At 39.7% G+C, this 17,894-nt stretch overlaps 1 protein-coding gene across 4 annotated transcripts in view; it reads right to left on the bottom strand.

The window, feature by feature from the left end:
- The window catches only part of LOC140477346 (dual specificity calcium/calmodulin-dependent 3',5'-cyclic nucleotide phosphodiesterase 1A-like), a 647,210-nt gene extending 631,008 nt beyond the window's left edge, over positions 1-16,202 (bottom strand). For 3 of the 4 annotated variants that reach the window (XM_072571037.1, XM_072571039.1, XM_072571041.1), the window contains exon 1: positions 15,984-16,202. In XM_072571037.1, coding sequence (XP_072427138.1) covers positions 15,984-16,068 — 85 coding nt within the window. In that variant the 5' untranslated portion in view covers positions 16,069-16,202. The remainder of the gene's footprint in view (positions 1-15,983) is intronic. The other variant, XM_072571038.1, reaches the window with a different exon arrangement.
- Between the last annotated feature and the right edge of the window lie 1,692 nt (positions 16,203-17,894).

Below are 17,894 nucleotides of genomic sequence, written 5' to 3'. Positions count from 1 at the left end.
AAATGGCAGGCAATGACCATTTTCAACAAGAAATTGTCTAACCATCACCCCTTGACATTCAATGGCATTACAGCCACTGAATCCTCCATTATCAACATTCTGGAGTTATTAATTAGAAATTGAATTGAACTCACCGTATAAACACTATGGCTACAAGAGTACATCAGAGACAATTACTTTTGCAGCAAGTAACTTATCTTCTAAATTGCCAAAGCCTGTCCACTATCTACAAGGTACAAGTCAGCAGAGTGATGGAATATTTCCCATTTGCCTGCGTTCAGTTTCAGAAACACTCAAACAACTTGATGACACTATCCAAGACAAAAAAGTTCAATGGATTGCTACCACATCAATATTCACTCCTTCCTCCACTGATGCTTACTCGGCAGCAGTGTGTATCATCCATAAGATTGAAGGCCTGACAGGCTAGGCTTGTACTTCCTCAAGCTTAGAAGAATCAGCGGTGACTTAATGGAAACATATAGAATCTTGAGGGGATTTGATAGGATGGATGTGGAAAGAATGTTTCCTCTTGTGGGAGAATCTAGAATTGAAGGAATCAATTTAAAAAATAAGTGGTTTCCATTTATGACAAAGATAATGAAAGCATTTTGTCCTCAGAAGGTTGTGGGTCTTTAGAAGTCTCTTCCTCTAAAGACTGATTATAGAATCTTTAACTATATTTAAGGCAGAGATAGTTGGATTCTTGATTACCAAAGGGATGTGCAGGAATGTAGAGTCGAGGTTAAAATCAGGTCAGCCATGATTTTATGAATGGTACAGTGGCTTGATGGGCCGAGTGGTCTACTTTTGCTCTATGTTCATACATTCATACATATGCACTGCAGTATTTCATCAGGGGTCCTGAAACAGAACCTTCAAAATCCAAAACCACTGCCATCCAGAAGCGCTGCAGATACATGGGGAATACTAGCAGTGGCAAGTCCTCCTCCCAGCCTTTCACCATTCTGAGTTGGGAATACGTCGTCATTCCCAAACTGTTGTTGAGTCCAAATCCTGGTAATCCCTCCCAAACAGCATTGTAGCATTACCTAGACCAAATGGATAGCACTGATTCAAGAAGGCAGCTCAGCACCACCTTCTCGATGACAGCTATAGATGGGCAATAAATGTTGGCCCAGATAGCAACACCCACATCCCAAAAAGAATGATTTTAAAACACCCGCTTGTTGCTTGTTTAAAGAATAAGTCTGATATGAGTAAACAAGTTATTTTTGAAAACATTTGGTGATAGTCTCTGTTGTTCCCAATAACAGTCATAAAAAGAAACAAATTGATCATTCTGATGACTAAGTGAAACACTTGCACTTCTGAAACACCTTGTGTTGCTTGATTGAAGCAGACTTGTCCCTGACAGTCCTATAACATTTGGCTTAGAACTCTTCTCCTCCTGTGTCATTGAGCAGCTGTCCTTCCTTGTGCTATGAGGTAAAAACAATGACTGCAGATGCTGGAAACCAGATTCTGGATTAGTGGTGCTGGTAGAGCACAGCAGTTCAGGCAGCATCCAAGTAGCTTCGAAATCTCTTTGACATTTTGGGCAAAAGCCCTTCATCAGGAATAAAGGCAGTAAGCCTGAAGCATGCAGAGATAAGCTAGAGGAGGGTGGGGGTGGGGAGAAAGAAGCATAGAGTACAATGGGTGAGTGGGGGAGGGGATGAAGGTGATAGGTCAGGGAGGAGAGGGTGGAGTGGATAGGTGGGAAAGGAGATAGGCAGGAAGGACAAGTCCAGACAAGTCATTGGGACAGTGCTGAGTCTTTGATGTTTCGAGCCTATCTCTCCTACCTTCCTTGTGCTATGTCTACTCAATTTTCCTGTCCTGGTGCAAGCAAGATAGAAACCACAGTCACACACTGATTGAGAACTAGTGACAGCATTAAAATTCTTGATTTCACAATCATAGCCTTCAACGCCTGCCACTCAACGTGAATAACTTTAATCAGTGGTACAAATTTGCAAATGTTTCTATTAAGCTCAGCAATAGCAAGTCGAAGTCAATCAGCAACAAACTTGAAAGTGGTTAAATCACACAATTGCTATGGTCCAGAAGGAGGCCATTCAGAACATTGTGCCAACACTGAAGCTTCAAACTTCAATTTTCATCATGATCTATCTCCTGTTTTTTCCACATACCCTTGCACACTATTTCTATACAAATAATCATCCATTGCCCTCTTGAATGCTTCAATTGAACCTGCCTCCACCACTTTTCCAGGCAGGATATTCACACCCTAACTACTCACTGAGTGAAAACATTTTTTTCCCTCATATTACCCTTGCTTCTTATTGACACTTTAAATCTATGCCCATCAATCTTTTTCCTTTTGCAAGCAAGAATAGCTTCTCCCTATCTACTCTATCCAGCTAACTCAAGGTTTTGAAATTCTTTACCAATTCTCATTCAGCTTCCTTTTCTCCAAGAAGAACAGTCCCAAATGTTCAATCTATCCTCATTTCTCATTCCTGAAACCATTCTTGTGTATCATTTATGTATTTTCTCCAATGTATTCACATCTATTCCATAAACATGGAGCCCACAACAGTAAGTAATACTTCAAGCTGAGGTCAAGCAAATGTTTTATACAAGTTCAATATCACCTCCTACTTTTTATGCCCCATTAATAAATGAGATTATTTATTATGCTTTATTAATTATTCCCTACACCTGTCTAGTCTCCTTCAATGATCTATGCATATATACATCCAGGTCCTCCCATCCATGTGACTGCTAATTCAATCCTGAATAATCATTTCTCAAAGCTTCCCTACCACCAAACACTAGCTTGTAATTGCCGGGATTATCTTAACCTTTTTTGAAGAAGGCCATAATGTTTGCAATTTTCCAGTCTTCTGGCACTTCCCCCAAGTCCAGGGAAGACTAAAAAATTTCTACCCTCACTTCTTTCAAAATCCTCAGATGCATCTCACCTAAACCCAGTGTTTTGTCAATTTTAAGAACCAACAGTCTTTTCAAGGCTTCTTCCTTGTTAATTTTGAACCTCTCTAGTGACAAGAGTTTGCTCCTCTGTCACCATGGCCTGGAAAGCACCTTCCTCTGTAAAGGCAGATGCAAAGCATTCATTTAACACATGCTACCCACCCCCCCAAACACCTCAATATTTCATTGGTCTCTAATCTACCTTACTCCTTTCTAAACCACCTTTTTTCTTTTTTACACCTATAGAAGGGTTCTGCTTAATGTTAGCTGCTAGTCTTTGCTCATAATTCCTTCTTGCTTCTCTTATTTGCTTTCTCAGATCCTCTCTAACCCTTTTGCATTCCATTTGGTTCTCTATTGTATTTATCTGTGGTAAGCACACATTTTCTTTCAAATGTTAATTTCTACTTCCTCTACCAGGGAAATCAGGATTTTTTTTGTCCTATCTTTTCCACTTGGGGGAATATACCTTGATTGTATCCAAACCATCTCCTCTTTGAAGGCAGCTCCATTATTCAGTTACCATTTTTCCCGCCAGTCTCTCAATTTTGCCCAGCTTTGCTCTTGCTCCATTGAAAATCCCACTAACTGACTTTACTCACTCTGGTTTGTTGCTCATCACTCTCCACCGTCGTCCTGACCATCATGAGACAATGATTACTTTCTCCTAAGCGTTCCCCCATAGACACTTGATCTACTTTACCCAACTGAGTTTCAAGGACTAGGTCCAACAGTGTATCCTTTCTTTGGACTGGACACACAGTGGTGTAGAAAGCTTTGATAAACATATTTGAGGAACATCTGTCTCTTGCTGCCCCTTACACCATCACTAGATCACAGTTTATATTTGGATAATTGCAGTCCCCCCCTAATAACTATATAGGAAGATTCCATTCCTTTAAATAACACTGATGAGGTGGTTACTGCTGTATTTTAGGTTGCATTAGCTGGAAAATTCAGGTTGCAAATGGCACCACATTAACTGGTGTTATAGAAACATAAAAACAAAACTAGGCCATTCAGCCCATTGAGTCTCTCCCCCTTTCAATATAACAACAACGGATCAAACACTTAAATGCTTTTTATCCACCTTTTACTTTTAATTCTGTACACTACTAGTAATCAGAAATCTATCAGCTTCTACCTTTAACATACTCAAAAACTGAAATTCCACAGCCATCTGTGGGAGAGAATGCCAAACGTTCTCAACACTGAATTAAAGAAAAAATTCTCATCTCAGACCGAAGTTGCAACCTCCCATTTTTAAATTTTGACTCCTAGTTTGAGACTAGGGGAAACATCTTACCCACATTTATCCTGCCTATTACTTTTGGTGAAACTCTTCTAAGTTTCATAAGAACAAGGAGCAGGAGTAAGCAATTCATCCCCTTGAACCTGCTCTACCCTTTAATATATCAATCCTAATGTCATCCCAGGCTCAAGTTAATATATCATTGCTAATCTCATCCTGGCCTCAATTCCACTTTCCTCCCCATTACCATTTAAACTGTTATTAAATAAAAGTCTGTCTATCTCCTCCTCATTTTTTTTCAATGTCCCAGCATCCACCGTACTTTGCAGCAGTGAATTCCATAAATTCACTTTGAGAGAAGCAATTCTTCCTCTCTACTTTCAATCTGCCACCATCTCAAACTATTGATGTATATTGTCAACAGCTGGGGCCCAAGTACTAAGCCCTGCGGTACCCCACTAGCCATAACCTGCCAAATCAAGCATGGTCCATTTATACCTACACTCCATTCTCTGTCTGTAATCAAGTATTACTCCATGCCAGCACATTACTTCCTACCTTACATGCTTTAATTTTTTCTTACCAGCCTTCTGTGCACTTCATCAAAAGCATTGTGAAAGTCCAAATATACTATATTCAACTGTTCTTCTTTATTAATTAGTTAGTAACCTTCAAAAAAGCTTCAACGTGTTTGTCAAACATGACTTCCCATTCAAAAATTCAAGTCCAATTTGATCATTATCAACCAGGTGTCTACTTATCCTATCTTTTATAGTATTTTCTGTACTGATATGAGGCTAACAAGTTTGTAGTTCCCTGTTAGCACTCTCACTCCCTTCTTAAATTATTAGATGACATTTACTACCCTCCAATCCACAAGAATAATTGCAGAATCTATAGAATTTTGGAAGATAATCTCTAAAGTCCCCCTCTTTACAACATTGAGATATCAATCACCAGGACTCCAAGATATTCACTAACTTCCAACCATATTCATTACTCCAGTACAATCTACTTACTAATGGTAATTTCCTTCAGCTATTCATTCGCCCTAGCCACTTGGATCTCCAGGAAGATTAGTGGTATATTCCTAAATGAAAACAGACACAAATGAATCACTTCGTTTCTCTGCCATTTCTCTGCTGCTCATTATAAATTCTCCTGACATTCTTTGTAGTGGACCTACTGTTGCTTTAGCCAATCATTTCTTTTATACGTCCCCCCAGAAACTTTACAGTTCACCTTTATGTATTTTCCTAGATTATATTAATATCCTAGTCTCTCGTTCTTATCAGGGTAAAAACAATGACTGCAGATGCTGGAAACCAGATTCTGGATTAGAGGTGCTGGAAAAGCACAGCAGTTCAGGCGGCATCTGAGGAGCAGGAAAATCGATGCTTCGGGCAAAAGCCTTAATGAAGGGCTTTTGTTGCTCCTCGGATGTGGAGACTGCTGTGCTCTTCCAGCACCACTAATCCAGAATCCCTTTCTTATCAGCTTCTTGTTCCTCCTTTCTGCATACTATAAACCTCTCAATCCTCAGAAATATAGCAATTTCTGGAAACTTTATAGACCTTTTCTTTTAATCTTATACAATCCTGAATTTGCTTTATTAGCCACAGTTTGACTTCTTTTTATCTTTTGCGTCTTGAGCAAATGTTTAGTTGCTGCAAGATCTGTAATAGCTCTTTAAAGACTATTCATGCCTAGGTTCAGTCATGCCTTTTAATCTATTTTCCCAATCCACCTCACTCAATTTGTGTCTTGCCCCTTCATAAATATCTTTATTCAAATTTTAACACCTTCGTCTCAGATTCAACTACTTCCATTTTGAAACATAATCTAAAATCCCATCCTATTGTGACCACTCATCCCAAAATGTTCATTTACAATAAGATTGCTCATTTGTCCTTTTTCATTATACTAGACTAAGTTTGCAGATGACACCAAAGTTAGAGGTGTAGTTGACAGCAAAGAAGGTTATCTTAGATTACAACAGGACCTTGATCAGATGGGCTAATGGGGTGAGAAGTGGCAGATGGAGTTTAATTCAGATAAATGCGAAGTGCTGCATTTTGGGAAAGCAAATCTTAGCAGGACTTATACACTTAATGGTAAGGTCCTCAGGAGTGTTGCTGAACAAACAGACCTTGGAGTGCAGGTTCATAGCTCCTTGAAAGTGGGAGTAACAGATAGATAGGATAGTGAAAAAGGCATTTGGTATGCTTTCCTTCATTGGTCAGTATATTGAGTACAGGAGTTGGGAGGTCATGTTGCGGCTGTACAGGACATTGGTTAGGCCACTATTGGAATATTGCATGCAATTCTTGTCTCCTTCCTATCGGAAAGATGTTGTGAAACTTGAAAGGGTTCAGAAAAGATTTACAAGGATGTTGCCAGGGTTGGAGGGTTTGAGCTATAGGGAGAGGCTGAACAGGCTGAGGCTGTTTTCGCTGGAACGTCTGAGGCTGAGGAGTGACCTTATAAAAGGCTTACAAAATCATGAGGGGCATGGATAGGTAAAATAGACAAAGTCTTTTCCCTGGGGTGGGCGGTACATAACTAGAGGGCATAGGTTTAGGGTGAAAGGAGAAAGATATAAAAGAGACCTAAGGGGCAACTTTTTTCATGCAGAGGGTGGTACATGTATGGAATGAACTGCTAGAGGAAATGGTGGAGGCTGGTACAATTGCAACATTTAAAAATGCATTTGGATGAATATATGAATAGGAAAGGTTTGGAGAGATATGGGCCGGGTGCTGGCAGATGGGACTAGATTGGGTTGTGATATCTAGTCAGCATGGACAGGTTGGACCGAAGGGTCTGTTTCCATGCTGTACATCTCTATGACTCTATGACCTAAAAATAGCAAATCCCCTAGTTGGCTGAACACACTGCTCTCGAAAACCATCTCTAATATGTTCCAGAAACTCATCCTCCACAGCTTCAATGTTCAATTGGTTTCTCCAGTCTATACGTAGATTTGAAGTTACGCTTGATAACCGTATTGTCCATCTTCCATGTGCTCCATGCATAGATCTGCTCTGAGATTCTCCCTTTCTCAAATACTGATTCCACCCCATATTATCTGTGCAAAGCCACTACTATTTCTTTCTGGTCTGTCCTTCCTAAACTTCGAATATCCTTGAATATTCAGATCCCAATCATAGTCACCAGGTACCTATATTTCCTGTAGTATCAATTATATCATAACCACTCCATCAACTTATGTTTTTAGATCATTCATCTTGTGGTGAACAGCGGAGTGCCTCAACTTTGTCTTTTTGACATCATTCCACTTTCAAAGCAGACTCCTTGCTCGGTTTTGTTTCCATGACTTTAGTCTCGCTGGCAACTTTTTGACTTCCTGTTACTAACTTCACTTCCTTCTAATTTGTGTTACTGGTCAGGTTTCCATTCCCTGACAAGCTAGTTTAGATCAACCCCAACAGCATGAGCAAACCTCCCTTTGAGGTTTTCAGTCCCAGTCCTGTTTTGGTGTCACCTGTCCAACTTATATAGGCTCCACCTGTCTAAAACAACTGCCTCTACCAGTCCCAATTCTTTAGAAATCTGATGCCCTCTTCCTATACTAGTTCTACACCCCATTTACAATCAATATTATGATCTACCTACTTTATAAACGCCTCACAGAAGGGTCCAGCATGAACAACCTACTCAAAATGGCATTTGGCATGAACCTCACAAGAGTGGATGCATATGGTGCAGATGGACCTGACACCTGCAACAACAAAATTGCAGGTGATACAGAATTCAATTTTGTGGCTAGTGTATGAAATATTCTTACGCTCATTGAAATGAATCATGAGCAAAGTCCAATTAAAAGACTTACTATGAGCTTACTATGAACAGCAAACATAGCAATACTGCTACAGCTGGCAGCAGTATATAATTATATAATAACAAAATCAAGCCTCCTGAATAGCCACATATGACAGATATCCAATGAGTCCCATTGTCCTAGTCTAATTCTTCCAAAGGCCCACTGGAGGCACAAAGAGCCATATTCCATGATATATGCTTCAATGATGGAACTCAGGACGTAATATTGACTTCTATGGATAGGAAATCAAACAGGGTATAATAGGGTTTGCCAATATGCTACCACCAGGGCTGTATTCCCATCTCCATGAAAGTTGAAAATTATGCCTTAGTGTTTCAGCAAAAAAAAAGTTGCACAAATGCAATGTAGGAACACATGAATATCCTGTATTTGTCTGAAATGCCATTCTTCTTTGAAAGGCAATGTTAATCTGTTAAAGGTTTGACTTGTCTGATAAATTGCACAGAAGGAAACTTTACCAAATATATCTGCCCATAACTTTAATGCCAGTGGTAACCCAGCATAAATTTGTTTAACATCTTCACTAGAATAGTGCATAGATAACTTGAAGTACTATCTCAGTTCTACACTACATGGAAACTTTGAGACATTTAAACTGAACATATTGACCAAAAAATCAGATATCGCATGAATGTAGTTGGACAGAGTCAGCTGTGCTTCAATACAGCTAATAATCATGGAGCTACCTTAACCATTTGTGCATGAAGCCAGTGCTGCTTAACTAGCTCATGGCAGCATGGGGTGAACATTGGGAATGCAGGATACTACTTAAAAGCTGTCTGGCTGCAAAGACTCTGGATCAACTGGAGGAAAAATGTGGCTAACGCTGCACTGGAGATTTTAGCGCAGACAGTGAAGAGGGACATTTATTCTTTTTCTTGGGGAAGGCAGTCCTCTGAGCATCCTCAAGTGACAGTGAGAGCTCACTCTTGACTACAACAATGTTAGAAACACTACTCAGGAACATTGTTGCAATGCAGGGAAAATATATTGTACAAGGCAGATTATTGAATTACTTGCTGAGACAACTGCACCTCATTAATTACAACACCCACAACACACTCAACAGTATCCTCTTTCACCCACATACTCTTGCAATCACTGCAACACACTTCATTCACTCTCCTTCTCTGCATTTTAAAAAAAAAGTCTCATTCACCCACAACTCTCCTCTCATGACACATACACAAATGATTGCACCTTGGCACCCACAGTCTTTAAACCTCTTGTAAGAATCTCAGAAACACGCTCCACTCTGTATCACAGGAGGAGGTTGCACATAACACAAGGGAACAGCTTGCCATAGGAGAAAGAAGAATAAATCTGCTAACTCTCACCTAGCCCCCAACCTCCATCCCTTCCCTAGCCCAGAACGGACTATCCTAGCCACTGGATAAGGTGATATTTGCTGAAAAGGTCTGCCGACCACTCCTTTACCCTCTGCTCTCCATTACAGAAGCACTTGCCAATCTTTCATTATCAGTTGCTAAGAATGTCAATAGCATTCAGCACCAGAACCCAGAAAACCAGAAAATACATTTATCAGATTCTAGCACACTGCTAATCTGGCCAAGCAGCCAAAGGCACTGGATTAAAATTCCAGCCTCTTTAGTGATGTAGTTTTAAATCCTGTCACTACTAATTGTACTTCATAGTTCATGCAGTTGTGGTACAGTGGTAATGTCCCTGCCTCTTAGCTATGAGCCCAATTCCAAGTCCCACCTGCTTCAGTGGAATGATATAAAACATCTAAACAAATTGATTAATAACATCTGATCTCACATTACTGACCCCAACTGGACATTAGAGGTTAGCTTAAAGGAGGCGTCGTCTGGCGTTGCCTCACTGGATATAACTGCACTATAGCTAAGGAGAGAATAAGAAGCCACAGGTATTAACTCGTTGAAGTTAAGCTTGCTGCAGAGATGGTCTAAAGGGCCCAGGTTACAGGCGTAAACTTTGTAGACATATTCATCGACAGCACAGTGCACTGGACAGCCTGCCAGAGTGTTTGTGCAGAAGGTTGAAGAATATTCAGTATTGTCTCAAACTTTCATGGAGCAGATAAAATACCATTCTGTTCTTTAAGGACCTGGTGATCAATTCTATCAATAAATGTGGAACTGAGTGAAATGGATAATCTCATGACTGACCTATCAGATTCCATCACAACTGACACCAGTAGCATGGAAGCTCAGTAACAGATATCCTCATATTTGTTGGAGTGGTGAGCAAGTAGGGGGAAATGGGTAGTCACTGATGAAGATGGCTTTGAATTGTCAAATTACTGCTATACTCACTAGGAACCTTGCAGTCCTCAGTTACTGAGGCAGGACCTGACCTTACCTACAGGGGAGAGGCACTGCTATCCATTCTCTAATGGACATCTTGTTTGTTCCTCTGCTGGGCACTGTGTATTACTGCTATCATTCAGCCAACTGGTTTGGACTGTTGCAGCTGAAGCTAAAATTTTGTAGTCTGTAGCAAATCCTGCTTGGCCAAGAGTTTTAGCAGATATGTGCTCTCCTGGTTGCTGCCTCACCTTCTGCCAGCTTATTCCAGCAGCTTGCTCTCATTTTGCCTCCTTACCACTCCTCACAATCTTCAGTCCAAAGAAACACCCTCTAAAACCACCCTTAACTACATTTAGATTACTTATAAAATAAGAAGCAGCAATAAGAGTAACAAAATTATTCTCAGTGCAGACAAAAGGAACCTTCAAGAGCAATCCAGGCAAAAATGTCAATAAGTCAAACAATGGCCAGAATTAATGAAGGAGCAAGATTCTAAACATACAGGAACATGGATGACTCTGACAAAGGCAAATAGCACAGGTGCTAGGAATCTGAAATAAATACACAAAATACATTAGCTCATAACAGATAGCAGCATCTTTGTAGAGAGAAACAAAGTTAGCATTTCAAAGCTGATCATTTATAAGGTTAACTCTAAATACCCTTTCAACACAGTCAGGTGTATCAATTTATCAGAGATAATTCCTAACAGCATTGACCCCTGAGCTATTGGGCCTGGGTTCAGGTGTGTCACATCATTTCTCTACTGGTTAACTAATCAATCTATTTAGAGATGTTACTACACACCTATGGAGAAAGTGGGACTTGAATCCAAGCCTCCTAGTCCAGGGGTGGGGCCACTATCATTTCACCACAACAAAACCCCTTGTAAAAATACCTAATAGCTCTATGGATGTCCTTCACAACATGACCTGCAGCAGTTCAAGGGGCAGCTCAATACCACTTTCTCAAGGGTAATTTTAAGTTGTACAATAAATTATGGCCTTGCTAGAAATGTTCTCATCTCATGAACAGCGATTTAAAAAGTAGTTCTGCATGATTCATTAAGTAGCAGTCATGATCACTATGATTATGTTGTATTACACAAAACTTAAGCAGCAGGGGACAGAGAGTAATGGTGGAGGATTATTTTTTGGAGTGGAGGCCTGTGACCAGAGGTGTTCCACAGGGATTGGTTTTGTGTCCTCTATTGTTTGTCTGTATATTAACAATTTGGATGAGAATGTAGGAGGCATCGTAAGTAAGTTTACGGACAATAGCAAAAGTGGTAGCATAGTAGACAATGAAGAAGATTTTCTAGGATTACAAAAGGATTTTGATCAAATGGCTCAATGGACTGAAAAATGACAGACAGAATACAATCTGGATAAATGCGAGGAATTGCATTTTAATACAACAAACCAGGGTAGGGCTTATACAATTAATGGTAGGGGATTGGGTAGTGTTGTAGAACAGAGGAACCTAGAGGTGCAGGTACATAATTCTTTGATGTTTGCATCATATATAGACAGGAGAAAGTAACAACTGCAGATGATAGACATCAGAGTTGAGAGTGTGTTGCTGGGAAAACATATCAGGTCAAGCAGCATCCAAGGAGCAGAAGAATCAATGTTTCAGGCATGAGCCCTTCATCAGGAACGAGGCTTGTGGGCCAGGGCTGAGAGATAAATGGGAGGGGGGTGGCGTTGGTGGAAAGGTAGCTGGGAAAATGATAGGTGGTTGAAGGTGAGGGAGAAGGTGATAGGTCAGAGGGGTGAGTGATTGACAGGTCTGGAGGGCAGTGCTGAGTTGGAGGCTTGGGACTGGGATAATGTGGGGAGAGGGGAAATGAGGAAGCTGTTGAAATCCACATTTATCCGCTGTGGTTGCAGGGTCCTTCGGTGGAATATGAGGTGTTCCTCCAAAATGTGTCAGGTGGAGGAGGCCCTGGAACTGCATGTCCTTGACAGAGTGGGAGGGGGAGTTGGAGTGTTCACCCTCGGGGCAGTGGGGTTGGTGGTGCAGGTGTCCCAGAGATGTTCTCTGAAACGACCCGCAAGAAGGTGTCCTGTAGAGGAGACCACACCGGGTGCAACGGATGCAGTAGGTGACATTGGTGGAGGTACAGGTAAATTTCTGACAGATGTGGAAGGATCCCTTGAGACCTTGGGTGGAGGTGAAGAGAGTGGTGTGGGTGCAGGTTTTGCACTTCCTGCAGTGGCAGGGAAAGGTTCTAGGATTAGGATGCGGGCTGGTGGGGGTTGTGGACCTGACGAGGGAGCCACGGAGGGAATGGTCTCTCCAGAACGCTGATAGGTGTAAGGAGGGAAATATATCTTTGGTGGTGGGGTCTGTTTGGAGGTGGCGAAAGTGGCAGGGGATGATGTGATGTATGTAGAGGTTGGTGGGGTGCATCATTCTCAAAGCTGATGAAGGGCTTATGCCCGAAACTTCAGTTCGCCTGCTCCTCAGATGGCACCTGACCTGCTGTTCTTTCCCAGCAACATACTCTTGACATCAAGGTTAAAAGATGTTTGGCATGATTGCTTTTATTGCTCAGTCCTTTGAGTATAGGAGTTGGGACGTTATATTGAGTTTGTAAAGGACATTGGTGAGACCTTTTCTGCAATACTGTATCCGGTTCTGGTCACCCAGTTATAGGAACAATATTGTTGAGCTGGAGAGGATTCAGAAGAGATTTACTAGGATGCTGCGGGTATGGAAGGTTTGAGTTATAAAGAAATGCTGGATAGGCTGGGACCTTTTCACTGGAGCGTAGGAAGTTGAGAAGTGACCTGATAGAAGTTTATGAATAAAGAAAGGTATGGACAGAGTTGATGATAGTTGTATTTTCCAAAAGATGGGGAATTTCAAGACCAGCAGGCACATTTTTAAGGTGAGAGGAGAAAGTTTTAAAAAAGACATAAAAGAAGTGAGTTAATTCTACACATTAAGTGGAATGAACTTCCTGAGGAAGTGGTGGATGCAGGTACAATTACAATGTTTAAAAGACATTTGGATGGTTACATAAATTGGAAAGGTTTGGAGGGGTATGGATCAGGAGCAAGCAGGTGGGACTGGTTTCGTTTCGGATTATATTCGGATTATATGGACTGGTTGTACTGAAGGGTCTGTTTCCAAACTGCATGACTCTAAGTCTTTGGGCATCGAGAACGAAAAATAGATCTTGCAAAAAGCACGCGAATTTAATGTGTAGACATTATTGCAGATTTTAGAATGTTGTTATATTGCTGCTGTCATTGTGAGTAGTGCACTACAGACTCAGTAAACCACTGAGGGAATGATAAACAGGCATTGCACTGTTGAATTTATAGAGCATTATTCAAATGATGCAACTAGTTGAAACATTTTGGAAATCTTTTAACAATGTTAAAGACCATATATAAATGTACGTTATCATTGTTGCCATTCCAACTGTCTCCCCTTCCCGCACACTCCCACTCCCCAGTTTTTTTTCTTTTACTCACTTTAGTTTGTGTTCCTAAAATGTTCTCACCAGTTATGATAAGTATTTCTCTCTGTCCAACTAGATTATGTTTTCTTAACAAAAACAGAAAATGCTGGGAATACAAGATAGGTCTAACAGTATCTGTGGCAAGAGAACCAGTTAACATTGCTGGGTCATATTAATGGAACATCTTCACCAACAGCACAAGGACCTGCAGCAGTTCAAGAAGGCAGCAAGCATCAAGGAAGCTAAGGATGAGCAATAAATGCTGGTTTTGTCAGCACTACCCAAATCCAAAGATGTGAAAGCAGCAGTGCTAAAGAAGTTATTGCAGGAAATCCCTGACCAAAACGACACCCTACTCCTGGTGCACCAATGCTTCAAATTTTAAATTTTCATTCTTGTGTTTTTGCCTCTTAACTTCTTCACCCTCCAAACATCAACATGTGTTCCACCATGCCAATAATCCTGAAGGAATTTTGTACTCTTTCTAACCTGAACAACCCACACCCCTAATTCCTGCATCTCACCTTTGGCATCCTGCCTTCAGTCAACTAGGCCTCAGGATTCCTAAATTCTTGTCCTCAATCTTTTGCTGTTCCACTTCATTGTTTTAAGGCTCTTTTTAAATTCTATTTCTTTTAGTCTCCTTTAATTCATTGTCAATTTTTGTCTGATTGCATTACTGCAAAATACTTTGGGGATACTTTACTAGAGTAAAGACAAGCTATAAATGTAAACTGTTTTATTTTAAATTCATCTGCACATGTAAAATGATTGAATCTTTCATTTCACATTCAAGTGAACCTAAATTCAAGGTTTTTAGTATCATCCCCTTCAAGGTGCCTGAAGGAGTGCCCACAAAGGATTTCTATCTGCCAGTAATAAGTCCAATAGGAGGCCCAACACAGCTTGTTAATAACAAGTCATGAAGAACCTGGAGGTGTCTTATCGCCCACAGTCTTGTCAGTACCAGATGCAATATAAGTCAGACTGATTTCAAAGTTTAATGTGTGAGGAGAGGCAAGTTGTACTAATTACTCAATAAACACAAATAATGAGACACCCGTTGAATTTCAAGCTGCGACTGGGAGCTGGATGCTAAAAGAAGTTGCTGGCTGCCGTTGCGATCACTATGTGACATCATGTCCTGTTTTGTCACCATGGAGACAGCAATCAGCTCACAGAGCATTTTATCAGTAAGACGGCAAGCACCAGCTTTTGAAATTTTTTGTAAAGTTCATGCAAGCAAAAAAATGATCTTACTTATTTTTAGTGATGTCATCTTTTCAATGCAATGCAGCAATCATCAAATTAATGTCGCTTAATCGTACATCAACAATTTACAGGACATTGCTACTTACTTTCATTTTATAATGGGCTGTCAGAAAAGTGCTGCTTCTCAAAATTCATTGGATATTTAAGAGCAATTCAATATAACAGGTTTGCATTTGTTAATAGCAGGATTTGTCATTAAAACAAAACTCTCATGCTGACAAGAGTTAATTAGAGTGCTTAAATATTCTTGCAAATCAGATTAAAAGATGAAAAGCAGTAACAGTACATGTTTTCATAATTTCTCAATGTTATGCAAACATATTTGCATAAGTATAATGTCTTATAACCAAAGTTAATCAATTTCGGCGGTGCAGCAATGCTTATGTGGGGAAATAGCATTATTGTAACATCTTTAGCCTTTGGATTTTGGTGGCAGACATAAGACATTGGTTTGCACTAGATTGGTTAAGTCCATTTTAAGGATCATCTGGTGTGATCACTAGTGCAATTGACACTTACATGCTTTTAAGAAAGTATTACATCTATTTTAATGTATACGCCATGCATGTATCATTCCTGCTGATCACTCACTATAACTAGAGTTGTGAGGATTTTTCAAGCACAACTCTATTTACGATGCATGTTAGCCATCTAAATTATAAGACTTTAAGGTGGACAGAACTGAACTAGTCAAAATGCTGCATTACATTTTGGTTACTTTTCCACATGATATGCAAATTCCTCAAAAATAAATGCATGAAACTAAATCTGTATCAGGGTACATTTGAAAAATACACATGCATACAGAATGCAGTTCAAGTTATTCAGGTCTCAAACTCTTTCAATCACAGTCTATTCACTTACGTATGGTGAAACTAAATCCATCAATGTTGAAAGTAGCACTCCGACATTTTTTGAACCCTTGTTTTCTACAATTTGTCTCAGTCATATTCAGATTTCTGTAATCCAGGTGCAATTGGATCAGAAGTTCTGTCTCTGGAGCTTGCAATTAGCTACAATGTCTGCTTCTCACGCCTCACACTCAACACTCATGCCTGATCTCACATATCTCCTAATACTGGAACACAGACACCAAACAGCATCTCCACCCCTGATGTACTCAGTGAAATGCTGGCGTACTATAGGCAGTCTGATTAATCCACCCTATCAACAACCTCAATCACACAGTAACAGTTGCTTTAACTTATCGTCACATTTGAGAGGAATGACAGGCTAAAAGATGTTTTGTGAAGCTAATTATGAAAGGAGCACTGTTCCTATTAATTAAAATTGTGCTATTCTTCAGGGTTTACAGCAGTAAGGTGAAAATTACTTCTGTTAGCTTCCTCATAAATATATTTTTCTCCTTACACATTTATTGAATGCAGAAAAAGAATACTTCTGTTAATACATTAATGTCTTCATTCCACAACCAAATTATATTTGGGAGTAAATTAAATTGAAATAGTAAACATGCCAGAATGAAGCAAGAGAGGTCCATAGCCTGGATAACATTGCAAGTCATCACAATTAAATCAATTAAATAGTTTTTCCCAATAATGCTGGCTTCTGTAAAATTTACTTTATTGTTCACACTTCTGAACAAAATTAAGGACAGGATACTTATGATCCTTAACAGATACTTTTAAGAGCAAATGTCACTCCTAACAGTTTTCTATTTCTTAATCCCTCTCTGATAATACAGGAAAACAGAATTCTACAAAACAGAAGTTCATTTGGCAATCAATAGAACAATTCAATCCAATATCAATAGACACAGCAATGCCACCAGAGGTGATCCTTTATCATTCCCTGTTACAAATTTCAGTGTCTCTGTTTATTAATCTCTATTTAGAAGATGCAATAGGAAGAATGTTAAACTTGAACATTTTCAGTGTATGAATCTCACAATTATTGATTGCTTTTGACATTGGAGTAGACTATTCATCCTATCATGTCTGTGTTAGCCCTGTGAAGGTGCAATTCACCTTCTACCCCATAAGCTTGCACTATTTTCTTTTGTAATTGTAGTAGAAGATGCTTGGTATATAAGTATAATTCTTTTTAAGTATTTGGATTTTAAACTAGTGGCATATGGTTGTTCATGAATTTGTATTCAATGGAGTTCAATAATTACTTGGTTAAACTTTTCAGAACCATGATTTTAAGCAAGTATGTATCACAGAAAGTGTCTTTAAGGATTAGCTTGTCTTGAATGATTTCAGCTTAGAAAACCTAGAGATTGGGAAAGCTTTTTTTTTCAGTTCAAAGATGACCTGGCTGTAGCAAATGCAAGTACAGTTTCTCTAGAAAAGGGGATCGGTTAGAGCAGTTAAGGAAATTGGTACTGCAGCAGAAGGGTTATAATCTGAGAAAGCTTCCAGACCATAAATATTTGTAGAATATTAAAGGACTAAGGAAGTCTAAGCTTTCTGTGGTGAGATTGGTTATGGAAAGGGCTTTGCATTTCCCAGGACAGGAACTGAAAATAAGCAGTTAAAGTAATCTACAGATTTGATAGGGAAGGAGAATTTGTCTGGATTTTGATCAACTGTAAAATGATGGCACTGGAGAGCAAATACCTATCAGTTCAACCAGGTGTTTGATTTTTTTTTAAACTGTAGTAAAACTAGGTAGCTTGATTTGTTTTGTTTCAGTTTACTTTCTTTTACATCACAAACACTTGCTTTACTATAGCAGCATAGAGATGTAAAGCATGGAAACAGACCCTTCGGTCTAACCTGTCCATGCCGACCAGATATCCCAACCCAATCT

This window comes from Chiloscyllium punctatum, chromosome 5 (assembly GCF_047496795.1).
Source record: "Chiloscyllium punctatum isolate Juve2018m chromosome 5, sChiPun1.3, whole genome shotgun sequence".
NCBI lineage: Eukaryota > Metazoa > Chordata > Chondrichthyes > Orectolobiformes > Hemiscylliidae > Chiloscyllium > Chiloscyllium punctatum.
This window is presented reverse-complemented; position numbering and strand designations above follow the sequence as displayed.